This window comes from Pogona vitticeps, chromosome 2, assembly GCF_051106095.1.
Source record: "Pogona vitticeps strain Pit_001003342236 chromosome 2, PviZW2.1, whole genome shotgun sequence".
NCBI classification, from domain to species: domain Eukaryota; kingdom Metazoa; phylum Chordata; class Lepidosauria; order Squamata; family Agamidae; genus Pogona; species Pogona vitticeps.
In genome coordinates, this window is record NC_135784.1 from 7,944,325 (window position 1) to 7,961,824 (window position 17,500).

At 45.3% G+C, this 17,500-nt stretch overlaps 1 protein-coding gene across 1 annotated transcript in view; it reads right to left on the reverse strand.

The window, feature by feature from the left end:
- Window positions 1-407: 407 nt before the first annotated feature.
- The window catches only part of LOC110070817 (uncharacterized), a 41,331-nt gene continuing 24,238 nt past the window's right edge, over window positions 408-17,500 (reverse strand). Inside the window, exons 4-5 of the mRNA XM_078387989.1 lie at window positions 7,159-7,168; window positions 408-2,290 (exon numbers count right to left, since the gene is read on the reverse strand). Of these exons, the coding sequence (XP_078244115.1) occupies window positions 733-2,290; window positions 7,159-7,168 (1,568 nt within the window). The 3' untranslated portion in view covers window positions 408-732. The remainder of the gene's footprint in view (window positions 2,291-7,158; window positions 7,169-17,500) is intronic.

Consider the following 17,500-nt stretch of genomic DNA (forward strand, 5'->3'; position numbering starts at 1 on the left):
GTACTTCAAAATACTCTCCATTTTTTCTCTTTTCTGTTTCATGTCAGCATTTGTTGTCTATTCTTTCCAGAGGAATCCAGCGCAAACTGAATGAGCTACTTATGCCCTCTTATCAGTAGGTTTTTAAAAACCAAAACAAGGATCTGCAAAGGACATTGCATCCCCAGCTGTAATTTTTCTAAAAGCTTTAATTTATAATGAACATCTGAAGCATCTTTTAAAAAGCAGTTTTCAATTTAAGGACAACAGGTCTGCCTCCCATTAAGATAAATGTTTTGAAAACTTCAGAAGCTAAGATTACCTGTTCAAGTGAAGCTCTATCCACATTCTGTATATTTCTACAGTTTTTCCCCATCTGAGTTCTCTGATGAGAACTAAGGCTATTTGTCTAATTAAAGCTTTCCACATTCAGTGCTTTCATATGGTTTATTATTAATAACTTGGGATAAGGTAAGTGGTACAGAAGGTAAAGGATATCGGGGGGAAAGGAGGAGGAAAACACAATATGTACTGAGATCCAATTTATTTATCTTGCAATATCAAATTGACTTTCTGCTTTCCAACAATTTGATTGCCCTCCAGGTTTTAACTTAAATTTACATCCTAGTTTAAATCTATGTTATTCAAGCACTATCTGGATACTCACATCATTCAGCTGCCTTTTGTGTGCGAGTTCTTTGATGTAACCTAAGGACACCACTGTGAATAAAGATCTTTCCATTCCACGCATTTCTATGGTTTCTCCCCTATATGAGTTCTTTGATGTAACCTACGGGTATCGCTCCGAATGAAGCTCTTTCCACATTCTGTGCATTTGTATGGTCTTTCCCCTGTGTGAATTCTTTGATGCAATCTAAGGGTACTACTCTGACTGAAGCTCTTTCCACATTCCATGCATTTATATGGTTTCTCCCCTGTATGGGTTCTTTGATGTGACCTAAGGTCACCACTCCGACTGAAGCTCTTTCCACATTCCATGCATTTATATGGTTTCTCTCCTGTGTGAATTCTTTGATGGGAACTCAGGTGACCATTATTACTGAAGCTCTTTCCACATTCCATGCATTTATATGGTTTCTCCCCAGTATGGGTTCTTCGATGTACCCTAAGATTATCACTCTGACTGAAGCTCTTTCCACATTCTATGCATTTATATGGTTTCTCCCCTGTGTGAGTTCTTTGATGCAAATTAAGTTTACTGATCTGACTGAAGCTCTTTCCACATTCCATACATTTATATGGTTTCTCCCCTGTATGGGTTCTCTGATGGAACCTAAGGTGATCACTCTGACTGAAGCTCTTTCCACATTCTATGCAATTATATGGTTTCTCCCCTGTGTGAGCTCTTTGATGAAAATTAAGTTTACTGCTGTGATTGAAGCTATTTCCACATTCTATGCATTGATATGGTTTCTCCCCTGTATGGGTTCTTTGATGTGACCTAAGGACACCTCTATGACTGAAGCTCTTTCCACATTCTATGCATTGATATGGTTTCTCCCCTGTATGGGTTCTTTGATGTGACCTAAGATTATCATTCTGACTGAAGCTTTTCCCACATTCTATGCATTTATATGGTTTCTCCCCAGTATGGGTTCTTTGATGTACCCTAAGATTATCATTCTGACTGAAGCTCTTTCCACATTCTATGCATTTATATGGTTTCTCCCCTGTATGGGTTCTGTGATGTGACGTAAGCTTATCATTCTGACTGAAGCTCTTTCCACATTCCTTGCAGTTATATGGTTTCTCCCCTGTATGGGTTCTTTGATGCAGCCTAAGGTTAGAACTCCGATTGAAGCTTTTACCACATTCTATGCATTGATATGGTTTCTCCCCTGTATGAGTTCTTTGATGTGACCTAAAATTACCACTTTGAATAAAGCTCTTTCCACATTCCATGCATTTATATGGTTTCTCCCCTGTATGGGTTCTTTGATGTGACCTAAGGTCAGAACTCCGACGGAAGCTTTTTCCACATTTTATGCATTTATATGGCTTCTCCCCTGTATGTGTTCTTTGATGTGACCTAAGGACACCACTATCACTGAAGCTCTTTCCACATTCCATGCATTTATATGGTTTCTCTCCTGTGTGAGTTCTTTGATGCAAACTAAGGTGACCATTCTTACTGAAGCTCTTTCCACATTCTATGCATTTATATGGTTTCTCCCCTGTATGCGTTCTTTGATGTGACTTAAGGTTATCACTCTGATTGAAACACTTTCCACATTCTATGCATTCATATGGTTTCTCCCCTGTGTGAATTCTTCTATGTGTAGTAAGGTGACTGCTTTTGCTGAAGGTCTTTCCACACTGGAGGCATTTATACTGCTTCACCCCCTTGGGGCGGTTTTCACCTGGAAAATTATTGTTCATATTCATAGTCTTTCCATGTTCCATTCACTGATTTAGTTTTTCCTTTGGGTCAACATAGCCATGTCTACGGATATCTGAAGCTCATTTCAGTGTTGTGATACACGTTCTCCTTCCTTTTCCTTGACGTTTTTCCCAACTATCAGGAGTTTGTTAATAATCAGCTTTATGTGGAATTGGAGATATAGTCTTCCCTGTCATTGGTTGGCTTTCATTCCGTCTTTTTGTCTCCTTTTGGGTGTCTAACTGTTTTCTTTTCCTGCTTCACATTGGGTTCTGGTCCCTGTCGAAATAGCTGAAGAATTCTGCTGGCCTTGGTTTGTTATCTGAGTAAAAAAAGAGGAAGATAGCAGAGAACCTTTTAAAAGCATACAGTAACCCGCAACCCCACCACGTTTGCATAAAAAGGCTTTTTAATGAGTAAAGAAAACACATGAAGAAAGATTTTTGAAAATATTTATTTATTTATTTATTTATTTATTGGACTTATATACCGCCCCATAGCGCTACAAGCACTCTCCGGGCGGTTTACAATTTTAATTATAAAGGCTACACATTGCCCCCCCAGCAAGCTGGGTACTCATTTTACCGACCTCGGAAGGATGGAAGGCTGAGTCAACCTTGAGCCGGCTACCTGGGATTTGAACCCCAGGTCGTGAGCACAGTTTTAGCTGCAGTACAGCGTTTTAACCACTGCGCCACGAGGCTCAGTGTATACTGTATAATCCTACTCTAATCTTTAATGGAATGGTTGTACTTGCATCTTGGCAATAGAGTTAGTGCAGAAAACCTTTTAGGTGAGATTTCATGTAAAAATAATTGCAATTAAAAATAACCAGAGTGACTTTTAAAATGACAATGCATTTAGTCATCATTCCCCCCCCCCATCAGGTCGGGAACCCGTGATCTATAGAGCTTCTCCATCTTTGGCTGCAGAGAATATAATCAATTTGATTACGGTATTGCCCATCTGGTGATTTCCATGTGTAGAGTCGCCTCTTCTGTTGCTGGAAAAGAGTGTTTGTGATGACCAGCTTGTTCTCTTGACAAAACTCTATTAGCCTTTGCCCTACTTCGTTTTGAACTCCAAGGCCAAACTTTCCTGTTGTTCCTCTTATCTCTCGACTTTAGCATTCTAGTCCCCTATAATAAGAACAGCTTTCTTTGGTATCAGTTCTATTTAAATATTTTGTTTTTAAACTACTAGGAATAGGGTAGGGAATACAAAAGGCAAAAGGAAGTGGAAGGGATGGGAAAAGGGTTTTAAGGATAGGAGAACACAAAGTATACAATCATCTAATCTATTCACTTTTCAATGCAAAAAACAACTTTATACTCTTTTTTACTGTTTGATTATCCTCTAAATATCAGCTTTAATTTAAATCTAAGTTATTCCAACTCTATCAGGAAACTGAGAGCAATTATAAAATACATCCCCTCTTTCAATTTCCTTCTGTCTTGGACATACGTTCAGCATGCCTGAAAGAGTATCCATTTCTAGTACTTCTCGTATTTTCTCAGTACCCTTCTCTTGTTTCTGTGACTCTATTTTCTCAATAAAAACTGTTCTGGAGTTAGTACAGTTTCCTTTAACTATGGTTTCCCTTTCATCAGGTCTTCCACCTGGTTGAGGCGCTCATTTACCTGCTGAAATCCTGTTATTTTTGTCATTTGCATGGTAACCTGCCATTCTTTATCTGGCAATTCCCAACAGTTGATATTTAAAATTTTCAGAGGTCATTTCCATCTTTTCAATATGTATGGTTTGTACAAATAATATTTTATTATTCCACTATTATATCAACAAACCAAACCCATCATCATATACCTCCCCTGAGTATGTCCTCCCTTCCTTGCCCAGATATTATGGCAATATTATCAAAATCTACACAGTCCAACCAAGAGAAAGTCCAGACTAAACAGCAAATGCAGGGAACCAGTCTCTCCAAAAGATATCATTGTAATCCTTCAAAATTCCAGTCCTTATTTTCCTAGGTCCTCAGTCTATTTGGGTATGTTCCTCTCGCTGATGATTGATTGACTGTCTATTGCTCCCAAAGATTTATTCCTCCTTCTAAAACCGAACAAGTTTCTATTATCAAAGTCCCATTCGACTCCAGTCCTGGCTTCCCCAGCTCTTCAATCTAGCCAATTATGTCGTCACACTGATGATTCACCGTCTGTTTTTTATTCCCAAAAGCTTATTCCTCCTGCTCCGAAGACAAGATTTTATTTTCAAAGTCCCACACAAACTAGGAAGAAAAAAACAGACTAAACAGCATTCGCAAGATTTCAGTCCCTTGAAGCCTGTTCAAGAGTATTTCCTCTGGGATTTTTTCCAGAAACATAAAATTTTTCCGTCTCACTGTCTGTCTGTGACCTTGAGCCAGCCTGCTGTTTAAAAACTTGCTGTTTAAGAGTCAGTTCGCCTTGAAGAGGCAGGCTGGCAAGCACGGCTCGCCGATTGTTCTCTCTCCTTTCGGTCAACTATTTTCACTCTAGTTTGAGGAGGAACTAAAGAACCTTGTAATGAGGGTGAAAGAGGAGAGTGCAAAAAACGGTGCCAATGAAGAATGGATGCCTTTGAATTGTGGTGCTGGAGGAGGCTCTTGAGAATCCCCTGGACTGCCAGAACAAACCTATTAGTTCTAAAGGAAATCAACCCTGAGTGCTCACTGGAAGGACAGATCCTGAAGCTGAGGCTCCAATACTTTGGCCATCTCATGAGAAGAGAGGACTCCCTGGAAAAGACCTTGATGTTGGGAAAGTGTGAAGGCAAGAGGAGAAGGGGACGACAGAGGACGAGATGGTTGGACAGTGTCACCGAAGCAACCAACATGAATTTGACCCAACTCCGGGAGGCAGTGGAAGATAGGAGGGCCTGGCGTGCTCTGGTCCATGGGGTCACAAAGAGTCAGACGCGACTAAATGAACAAATGAATGTTACAATTGCAAGTTGAAAACTTAATGGGGCTGTTTCATAAATCAAAGGCTTCATCTTTTAAATCAAAGGCTTATATATTTTAAGCTTATATTGGTTGTTCTCTTTTCCCCCGGTAAAGGGTTACTCACGGCTCAGTGCCAATATGGCTCCCCGCCTCTGATCCGTGCTGGGTGATTTCTTCAGAGGGAAGAAGTCCGAGTTTGCCTCCCATTCTTCTCCTTCTGCTGCTCACCATCTGCTTCAGAGAGAATTCTCCTAGACTCTCCTTCGATCCCCATTTCAAAAAGGGAACCCCGGACTCTACGGTTCCAGTTTTTCCAGAGAGCTCTTCTCTGGAGCTACTGGCAGCACCGCAACAAAGCCCTGTGATAACATTGGTTATGGAAAGGTAAAGGTTGCCCTTGACAATTTTTGTCCAGTCGTGTCCGACTCTAGGGGGCGGCGCTCATCCCACTCTTCAAGCCATAGAGCCAGCGTTTGTCCGAAGACAATCTTTCCGTGGTCACATGGCCAGTGTGATTTAGACACGGAACGCTGTTTACCTTCCCACCGAGGTGGTCCCTATTTATCTACTCGCATTTGCATGCTTTTGAACCGCTAGGTTGGCGGGAGCTGGGACAAGCGACGGGTGCTCATTCCGTTGCGTGGATTCGATCTTATGACTGCCGGATCTTCTGACCCTGCAAGCACAGGCTTCTGTGGTTTAGCCCACAGCGCCACCACGCTAGAAAGTAATTTTCAGATGGGATTTGTAGTTGTGAAATTAGCCTGAAAGAATCCATCTTGGATTCTGTGTGCTTGTATTGGAAAATTCCAGATGCTGTTTTTCTCACAGAAGCTGACCAAGACCAAGCTCTTATCTGGTCTCCTTGGAAACAGAGGCCTAGTGAGGGAGATGAGTCCTACAGACTAAACATTCTAACTTTCTTAGGTAAACATGCATCTGATCCCATGAGAATGGAAGGCAGGGTGATTCTGTCTTTTGCTCACTCCTGATTGGTTGTCAACGGTGAAGGAGAAGGAGGGGATTAGTTCTAGCAAGGAGAGAAAATGGAGGATGAGTGAGAGAGAAGAATGACTTTTTTCCATTTAATGAATTTCTACATGGAACTATACATCATGGTCTAATGCAGTTTGGATTTCCTGGATGTTCGGTATGGTTTTGAATGAACTTTGAATGCTTAAATGGACTATGGACTATGGAGTTCACGAAATTCTTTTAAGATGAAGTTTTGTACTTAGATAGAGGGGAAGTCTGTCTTTCCTATTATTTTCATGTAGATAGTAAGGTTTTTTTTAATAGCAGGAACTAGTTACCTTTCTAACTGGTTATGATGGAAATGTTCATATGTGCTTTGCTTTTGCATAAACTGAATTCTTTCAGAACTTTATTTTTCTAATAAAATGCATATTCTCAATATCTGGAATTTGGCCTCTTGAACAGAATAATTGCTACAATTACTCAATTGAATTACTTAATTGGTTTTCTTTACAAGGCCACGGAACATTGCTACCTTGAGTCCAGTATTTTCCTGAGTGCTAGGAGATTTTAATATCCCTGGAACTCATGATTATATTTTGGGTTCTCAATGAAAATCGGGTCAGACTTGGTGAATGAGTGGAGAATGCTGCCTTGGGCAAAACAATGGACTCATTTTGCCTAGTTTAGGAGTACACTCACTCAGAATCCTCTCTGTCCCAGGCAGAGAGTTCTCTTAGGAGACACGGCTTGCTCACAAGCCCCATCTACTGTGCTCGGGTGAATTTTCAGAGGGAAGAAAAATCAGGTTGCTGCCCAATCTTCTACCATCTGGGTTCACCAACTGCTTCAGAGAGACCTCTCCTGGTCTCCCCTTAAGTCTCCCCTTTCTAGGGGGACCCCAGACTGGGTGGTTCCAGCTTTTCCCGGAAGCTGTTCCCAGCAGCTGCTGGATTCACTGTGACCAGCCTCCGCCCTCTCTGGTGTCAGTTCTAGAAGGTGATGTAAGTCTTCATAAAATTGGCCAATTTCAGTCTCTCCAGCATTGGTGATAGGTGCATAAACTTGGATTATAGTGATGTTGACAGGTCTGCCTTGGATTCGTACTGAAATCATTCTATCATTTTTGAGATTATATCCCATTATAGCTCTTCCCCCACTTTTTTTTTTTTTAACTATAAGGGCTATTCTATTCCTTCTACGGGATTCTTTCCCACAATAGTAGATATGGTAACCATCTGAATTGAATTCACCCATTCCCATCCATTTTAGTTATCTGATGCCCAGGATGTCAATGTTTATTCTTGCCATCTCCTGTTTCCCAAGATTCATAGATCTTACATTCCAGGTTACTATGCAGTATTTTTCTTTCCAGCATCAGACTTTCCTTTCACTGGAGTGCTTAGCCGCTGGAAATGCTTGTGCCACCATCTTCCTTCCAGAAGATGGTGGTGCAATCTCCTGTTCATGCCATTTAAAACATGAAGGCTTTGTCCACCAACTAGAGCACATATATAATGCAAGTTTCTCTTTTTGGGGGAAGGGGTCTTTCTAAGTTGGCATGTTATGGGGGATGGGCTGCACAGAACTCTTTGATATGCTAAATTTTGCAGTACTGCCTGCCCAGAAAGTCACCCCTTTTTTTCTGAGAAGGATCTTGGAAGTACTCACAAAAATATGGTTTTATGCTTGACAGGCACAGCTCTGAGGTTCCCCATTTATTCACCGTCTCTTTGGTTCTACAGGTTGGGGAAAGGGGTCAGAGGCACCTTGACTCTCTCTCTCACCCTTTCCTCCTCAGCAAATGTAAGAGCAAGTCGTGCAAAGGAGCACTTTTCCTCCTGGGGAGCATTCCTGCAGGCAGGCTAGGACAGCCAAGGCACAGAGCACGGAGAAGCCAGGCAGAGGCTGAACTGCCAAACAAGTCTGGCCAGAAAGAGGAAAAATAGAGAGACAAACCAGAAATGGTTCTTTATAGGAAGGAACAAATGAGAGTTTTGGAGTACTTTTAATGCTATTGTGTGGGAGGGCCATCCCCAAGATTGCTAAGCTGTTGTCTGTTCTTCAGTGTTCTTCAGTGTAGAGTAAAACTCTCCTGGGAAGACACAGCTGTTTCTGAGAGATGTGGCTACTCATTCTTCCTCTTAGAGATAGAGAGCTAACTTCAAAGCCTTTCTTTGACCAATTCTGTCATCTATCTGTATACTACCAAAAATCTGTACCACTAATAAAAGGGAGTCCTCCTGGGGGGCATTGCCCAGGACCATAGTAGGCCTGGAAGACTGCTGGCAGACATCTCTGTGTGCGACAGATTTCTTTAACTTATCTCTCTAAGACTATTTGCTTTCCTAATTATCTGGTGATCACCTAAACAGATGCCCTGGATCCGTTTCCGTCTGACTTCAGGCCGCGCCACAGTACAGAGACGGCATTGGTCACCCGGTAGGATGACCTGTTGAGGGAGGCCGACAGGGTCAAAATGTCTCTGCTGGTCCTTCTTGACATTTTGGCGGCCTTTGATACTATCGAAAACTGTATCCTCCTGAGCAGGCTCTCTGAGTTGGGAATTGGTGGCTCGGCACTCGCCTGGCTCCGTTCCTTCTTGGGGGACCGTCCCCAGAGAGTACAGCTTGGGGAGAGTGTCTCAGCCCTGTGGAGTCTCAACTGTGGGGTTCCACAGGGGTCGATCATCTCCCCAATGCTCTTTAACATCTATATGAGGCCGCTGGGTGGGGTCATCAGGGGATGTGGGGCTTCGTGTCATCAATATGCCGATGACACCCAGCTCTACATCTCCTTTTCACCAACTGCAGGTGATGCCGTCCTGTCCCTTCAGCACTTCCTGGGGGCCGTACTGCAATGGATGCAGGAGAACGGGCTGAGGCTGAACCCGGACAAGACAGAAGTTCTGAGGGTGGGTGCCCCCATGGTAGGTGGCTTGGGTGACTCTCTCACGTTTGGGGGGTTGCCCTGGCCGCGAAGAGTGGGGTCTGCAGCCTGGGCATATGTTTGGACCCGACGCTCACCATGGAAATGCAGGTGGCTTCGGTAGTCCGCACCGCCTTTTTCCATCTTTGGCGGATTGCCCAGCTGCGACCCTATCTCGACACAGTGGCGCTCACTAACTTGGTGCATGCGCTCGTAATCTCAAGATTAGACCACTGTAACGCACTCTACATGGGGCTGCCTTTGAGGCTGATACAGAAACTTCAGGTGGTGCAGAATGGGGCGGCCAGACTCCTCACTGGAGTGAGAAATACCATCATATTTCTCCAAAGCTGGCGCCATTGCATTGGCTGCCCATTCATTTCCGTGTCAACTTCAAAGTTTTAATGCTTACTTACAAGGCCCTAAACGGTTTAGGACCTCGATATTTGGCGGAACGCCTGCTTCCACCAAGGTCTACCCGTATCACCCGCACGAGTCAGGAGGTGAGGCTGAGGAGCCTGAGGCCAAGAGAGGCCCGGAAGGAGAAGACATGAAACCCAGCCCTTTTCGGTGGTGGCTCCTCACCTCTGGAACAATCTCGCTCCGGAGATTCACGCGGCCCCTACGCTGGGCATCTTTAAAACCCAATTAAAAACATGGTTGTTTATTCAGGCCTTCCCTCCAGCCAACTCTTAATTCATTTATTTTTTCTTCTTTCCTTTTATTTCTCTTACTTTCACTAATTTTTTTTATTTTATTGTACCTGTTCTGAATTAGCATGTACTTGCCTGTGTTTTATTGTCCGATTTTGTACTGGAAGCCGCCTAGAGTGGACTGGTAGTCCAGATAGGCGGGGTATAAATCAAATAAATAAATAAATAAATAAATAAATAAATAAACCAGTGGAGGCAAATATTTTTTGGCTCGAGTGCCCAAAATGAGGGGGTGGGGAAGAAACCAGTGGCTGCCATGCCACCTGGAAGACCAGAACTGGAACAGGAGGTAGCAGTTTCAGGGGGGATCATGGGGACGGACAGGAACTTAAAAGGACCCAGAACAGGAAGAGAAATGGGGAATCCCAGCTGCAGCCACTTCAAAAGGTTTGTCATATGCCAGAAGAAAGGGCTTCACGTGCCAGCTGTGGTTCGCCATCACTGACCTAAACTATCAGCCTTCTCATTTTGTGACCGCAACACTATTGCAATATCTCTACAAACACAACATCCAAGCGTGGATGCACAAAATATACTTTTGTATTTATATGCAGTTTCTGAACATCACGGCCGAAGTCACTTGATCTACAAGGTGAAAGTATGTTTACGAATGGGTGTTGACAAGTAATGAACCTTTCCCAGAAAAAAACTGAGCTAGGAAGCTATAAATTGCAGGGTGTGTTGGCCAATTTCTGAATTCAATGGTGCAAAAATAAACTACCTATGATTTTAACTAATCTTCCATGTTCAGGTCCAAAGTGAACATGGCAGCACCTCCAGAAAAGTTCAGTGTGGAAGAGCATAGGACCATAATCAAATTCTCAAAGTTGTGATGGTTCAGGTTTGACAATATCGTTTCTGTCTTCTCACTCTCACAACTCATTTTAAACACAAAGGATTCGTTATTTCTTTTGAATATTTATATCTCCTCTTGTATCACAAAACTTTTCAGCTGGGCTCATCAAGAACAATGTAAAATGTAAAACAATTGAAGGTACATAGAACCATTTGGTCTCCTCCCCTCTATTCTCCATCCTGTGTCCAGGAACACAAACAGGGAATCTGTGGCTGAAGAGTGTAGTTCTTTCACTTTTCCGAACAGACACCTGTGTTTTCTTAAAGCCACGCAGCGAGCAGGAAAAGTATTTTACCTAATTTAAAAAAGCCAAGAACACTGAAAAAGCATATCTGCCTGCTGTTCCCTTTTGTGATGGGGAATTCACTACCTTTCTGTTAATATGGGAATCGGCTGCAAAAAAAATTGGCTCAAAGGCTCTTTTGAGCTGCATTCATAGGGATGTCATTTCCACATCATGTCAAGTCTTCCTCCCTACTCGGCACTTACTAGGCCTCCTATAGACTACCAGGAACAGGCTCGGGGGGGGGGCAGTAAGGGCAACTGAGGAGAAGCTAGAAAGCAAGCCCCAGGAGACAAACTGAAAGAACTGGGCATGTTGAGCCTTCAGGAAAGAAGACTGAAGGGTGATATCAACACACTCTTTAAATACTTGAAAGTTTATCATTCAGAGGGGCAGGATCTGTTCTCAGTCCTACCAGAGTGTAAGACACAAATCAATGCACTCAGACAGACAGATTTTGATTATCAGGAAAAACCTCCCAACTATTTGAGCAGGACAACAGTGGAACTGGAGGCTGAAGGATAATTGGGCAGCCATCCGTCAGATACACTTTATATTCTGCAATGAGCTGGTGATAGGGCTATATGACCTTAAAACATTCCTTCCAACACCATTATTCTGTGCTATGAATAAAGAAAGACATCTCGCTTACCTTGGAAATGCTAAGAGGGATTTGGAACTGCTCACTTTCAACCCCTGCCTTGGAGAAAAAAGCAACGATCAGTCTGGAGGCATCTTGGATAAAGCAAACAAAAGACATTTCCTAACAGTGCCTGGCTTTGCACTTTTCGTATTTTGTGGAGAGACATCTCCACCCCCCCCCCTTTTCTCACTTTTGGAAAGCAGAAAAACGAACATGGAAAGGCAGCTAAGAAATAAACAACAACGAGGGAGGAGGGAAAGAGGAGGAAGAAGTTGGAGGGGCCTCTTACAGACCCGGAGAGAAAAATGTGGCCATTCAAGTTAGCTGGCATGGATGATGGGAAGCAGAAAACAACAGACTTTGCTTCCCTGTTAACACATGCAGGGAAAGGAGGGGGCGCCAGAAAAGTGACTTGGGGGCTGTAGGTGAAGGTGAGGTGAGTGGGCAGGGACTGATCCAGCCAATTTGCCTGAAATCTAGGATGTCTTTGAAGGGGTCAAATCCCTCCATGGGAATGGTGGACCCCTTTTCAGACTCTGCATGAACCTCAAGCACCCTCCTACGAATGGTAATGTCGTGTCCTTTACAGAATAATGTGTAAGGCTGGGACTTCTGATGGGTTGTATTTCTTCCCTCCTACCCTCAAATTCTGTTGTCAGAAAGAGAAGTCAGGAGTTTGGCAACACCTGGGGCCTCCCTGACTTGTCTCGTTGCCTTCCTGCAGGTATAAAAAGAACCTCACCTGCACACAGTGCAGTCCAGCCATGCAACATGAGTCCCCTACTTCCAAGACAGCTTTAAAAAGGACTCTTTCCACAACTACGTCTTGGGGCTCCTCCTTCCCTGAAGATATTAAAGCACCACCACCTCCATAAATACTCCCCTCCTCCTTTTCGTTCTTGTGTGAGATATTTTCCCCACTCCCAGACGACTCTGGGGAGAAGCTGCTCACTTGGTCTTTGTCTCCTTGTGGAGGGATATCTTTTAATGGTAACAGTCACAGTGTGTGTATTGGGGGGGAAATCGGAGAACAGCTACAGGACTTGTTCAGGGCATGGGGAGATCTGGTGGGGGAAAATCACTCAAAGCCCCATGATAGACAGAAAGTGAGGGGAAAGGATGTTGGTTAGCTCTAAGCCATCCCCAAACTTAAAACAGCTCGGATAGCCTGGGTGACCAACCCTCTGGGTTTAAACTCTTGCTGCTAAACGCCAGGTCAGTCGAGGATGCAAAAGAACCAACATCCAGGACTTGATCCTCGGCGATCCTGCTGATCTGGTTTGTACCCCAAGGGACTTGGTGGGATGAGGCTGGAGGTATCCCTCCCACCCAGCTTTGTCCACCTTTGTTTTCTGGGGTGCAGCAGGCAATCCCCATGGGTGGGGGGGGAGTTGTAGTGGTCTCTCATGATGCTTTTCCCCTCACCTGCTGCCACATCCCCCCATTTACTGGGTTTGAAGGAGTGCCTTTGGAAGTAAGGGAAGGGACGTGGTGGCGCTGTGGGCTAAACCGCAGAAGCCTGTGGTGCAGGGTCAGAATACCAGCAAGCGGGCAGGATTGTAGTGATCTCTCGTGATGCTATTCCCCTCACTTCGTGTCACATGCTCTCCCCTCTCATTTTCCACACCTGAAGGGGTGCCTTTGAAAGTACAAGCCCAGGTCTGCCCCAAATGGTCTCTGCTCCCCTTCCCGCTGCAGGACAGGCTTCCAACCTGGTTTCCTCTACTAGAGTGGAGGATGGTGATCTGGGTGTGGAACGAATCTTAGGAAGCCTTAGACGGACCTTCCCAAGCTTTCGCCAGTGGGGGCCCTTGAACCTTGAGTGGGAGAAGGAGAGACTAAGGGGAGACCCCAGTGAATTTCTCTCATCCCTTTTTGTGCACTGACAGGTGGAGGCAGGATGCAGGGGAGAGGTGGGGGGTCTCCTTGCCAGAAAACCCAGCAGGACCACGGGTCATCCACCCAGATGCCTTGCTCAGAGGGGACATTGGGGGGAGTTTTGTCTCTCTGCCCCTGGACGGTCAGATCTTGACCCCCACTCACCCACCCAGACGTCTTGGCTCTTCCTTGAATATCCCCAAATAGGAAACCCTTTTTTTAAAAAAATGGTGGGTGGGGACTTATATAATAAGATATTAACGGCCGGACTGGAAGGAAGCCCCGATGGATCATCTAGGCAAGGGGGCGCCGTGGGGGGGATCGAACCCTCTAACCTAAGTGGTCGAGTAGACCAGATAGGCGGGGTATAAATCAAATAAATAAACAAATAACCGGGTGCCGAAACAACCGCGTTCCTGCAAGGGATGCGAAGAGGAGCGGTTGGTAACCGGGATTGCACAGGGTAATGCGGCTGGTTTTAAAAACGCACCCCTGAAACCCACTCCTCCAAAGACAAAGCCTTCCACGACCCCCCCCTTCCTCCTCTCGAAAAAGGGAAAAGGAGAAGGCAAAGAAAGAAAGAAAGAAAGAAAGAAAGAAAGAAAGAAAGAAAGAAAGAAAGAAAGAGAAAGAGAGGGAGGTAGAGAGGGAGAGAAGATGGTGAACCTTTTTCCACCCTAAACATGCCAGTTCTGAGAAGTAGCCAAAGAGGAACAGAGCAGGATGATGAAATCTCATAGGTTTCAGATCATTGTAAACAGCAGTAATAATGCTCTCTCTCGCTCTCTCCTCAGCCTTCTGATCAGCTAATCAAAGATGATCAGCAATCCTTTTCCAGCCTACCTCTGGTGCAAAAACGAGTTCTTATATAAAAAATGCAGAACACAGGAACAGCCAATAGTCTCTTCTGCCTTATCTTTGCCTCCTTCCTTCTCTCTTTTCCTCCTCACTTTATCCGACCGCCATCCAGCGAGTTCACGCGGCTGAACGTAGAGACAAAGAAGGGGGAAGCACGTGGCTCCGAGCGCCCCCTGCTTCCGCTTCCGGCGAGGAGACGCTCTAGCCCTTTCCTCCCTCTCTGCTCCCCCTCGGTCCTCCAACGCATGACTTCACAGGAACAGTGGGCGGGGCGGGGCTTCCAAACACAAGGGTGGGGGCGCACGCAGAAGCCCACAAAGTTGGTGCTTTGCTGAGAGGACGTGGGGGGGGAGCGGTGTCCTTTCTCACTCCCCCCCCCCCCGAAGGCTTGGTTGCTTTCCCTGAAGGCAGGAGATGCCTCCCAGGAACCCCGGAGAGAAACCCCTTCCCTTTTGGAACCCCCCCCCTTTGGCTTCTTCTTCTTCTTCTTCTCTCTCTCTCCTTCCTCTTCTTCAGGAGACCTCTCCCCCCCTTCCCTACGCGTTTTGGGGTGCAAGCAATACAGGGGAGAAGGAGAGGAAAGGTCTGCAGTCAGGCAGAAAGAAAGAAAGAAAGGCACCTTCAGCTCTTCATGGGATCTCTCTTTCACCCTCACATACACTTGGAGTGACATCATCAATGGAGGACATAAATATGGACAGGCGGGGAGAGGAAGTGGCTGTTTGAGGGGCGTCTTCTGGACCCTTTAGAAGAGAAAGTGGGGACCAAAGGGAAATTAGAGGTCTTTCTGTCCTGTTGCTCCCCAGGGAGAGCTTGAAAGGGAGGGAAAATCACCAAGTCCTCTCCGCTCTTTTCAAAGCTTCCTAAGGTCAGTACAAGCAGTCGGGGTGCCAGAGAGAGTGTTGTGGTTTTGGACCAAAACTCTCCTGATTCTCTCATGCACTTCGAGGCGTGGCCGTCCAAAAACACTTTATTTCTCCATCTCTAGGGGAAAGTTTCACTTGTGGGTGTGATTTTTATCCCTCTTTTTTTAATTAGTAAGTAGAATACAAGAAAGCAAAGTTCGTGTGAGCCATTTGGATGTATTTTTAAACGTTCACCTAAAAACAGGAAAATGTCTTGGGTACCTTAGTAAGGACTGAGATACCTGCGCTCAACAAACAGTCTTGCAAAGTCTCAGCTGTGGATTCCCTTCTGAGTCAATCCATCTCACGTTAGGTCTTCCTCTCTTCAGGCTGTCATCAACCTTCTCCAGTCAATCTTGTCGTGATGTCTAAAGCACAATTTGTTTTTACTTAAAGAGGCACTTTAAAGTTTATTGTGTTTCCCCTGTTTAATTAGCCTCAAAGAACCAAGAGAACAATATAAAATCGGCTGCCAGTGTGATGGGGTGTGTGCTTAAGGTGGTATGGCAGGCAGCAAACGGCTGTACGACTTTGCCCAGCATAGTTCTCGGTGGGTGACAAGAGAGGGAGAATCGGCATGGCTTCTGTGAGGGCACGTCTCGCCTCACAATCCTTTTAGAATTCTTTGAAATGGTGAGCAGCCATGTGGATGCGGCAGTGAACCAGTGGAGATGGTCTATCTGGATTTTCAGGAGGCGTTTGACGTGGTCCCTCACCAAAAGCTGCTGAGAAACCTCCACAGTCAGGGGATAAGAGGGCAGGTCCTCTGTTGGATGGAGAATTGGTTCAGAACCAGGAAACAGAGAGTAGCTGATCACCCACACATTAAAGTTGCACTGGAAATCCTCCCAGCATTTCCCACGGAGGAATAATGTTCACTCTCACATATAGAAAGGCTCTGGAGTAACATGGAATAATTAGATGGGGAAAAGGAGATGCAAGGCAGGAAGAAAGGCATTTGGGATGAGACTCATGGAGAAGGAAAAAAAATTCCCCGCCTTTCATCCGCCAGGCCTGATTTTGTGAAAACCGCATCCCTCTCACCTCCCTGCTTTTCCGGGGCTGTTTCTTTGTGCCTTGTGGAAAACACACTAGGTGCCTTTGTGAGTCGCAAGGATTCCCTGGGACACACAGAAGTGCATGTGGGGATGAGCTCCAATGGGGGCTGCCCTGTTCTCTAGTTCTGGGCATCCTCTTTCCTCCCCCACCCGAAAGCCCCATCCCCTGGGGAGAAACCACAGAAATGCATGGAATGTGGGAAGAGCTCTAACTGCATGGAGGGTGGAAAAAGTTTTGTGATCACCTGGTTTCATTCTGAAATGGTCCCTTCTATGAGATAAATAACAACAGCGATGAACACAGGCTTATGATTTTTCCCCCTAGTGGTCTGTAACGTCCTGTTGGGCTCTCAGGCATCAGAACCTCTGACCTGACATTGTGGTCCCACAAACTGAACACCCCGAAGAGGCGCCGTAGAAAACAATGGAGGAGGGACAAGGAGACCTGGCTCCCACCCCTCCCCTGTTTCTTTAGGCCTGATTGGTGTTGACCTGCCATCTTCCAAGCAATGCCTCTTAGCTCCTCTTCAACTCCAATAGTTAGGGGCATTTGGGAGCAGGTGTCAGGAAAGGCTGGTCTGTAGGATGGTCTCCCCTGCTTTGCCCAAAGGGAGGAAAGCCACCCCAAGAAGAGAGGACAGAGAAGGCCCTGCAGGTCTTTGGGGAGGGCTTTCTTCACCGCCACTGCACACTGAGTTGACCCTTTCATCGAGCTGTCCACCAGTACACCAAGATCTCTTTCCTGATCCATCATGGACAGCTCAGAACCCACTAGTCGATAAAGTTTTGCCATTTTGCAACTTATCCTCCCAGTTTGGAGATATATTTCTGGAGCTCTTCACAATTCCTTCTGGTCTTCACCCACCAGAAAAGTTTTGTGTTGTCTGCATGCCAACACATTCCCCCCTTTCCCTTCCTGTGATTTAACAGCCTTTTGCCTGTATCATCAGCACATCTTGCAGTTCATGCCCACTGCAGGATTTCACGTTGCAAATCTGCCTCTCAGGCTGCTGCAGAGAACTTAAAGCCCCTCCCGGCAGAAATGCCATCACCTTCTTTGCCCCTCCAGCTGTGCTCAC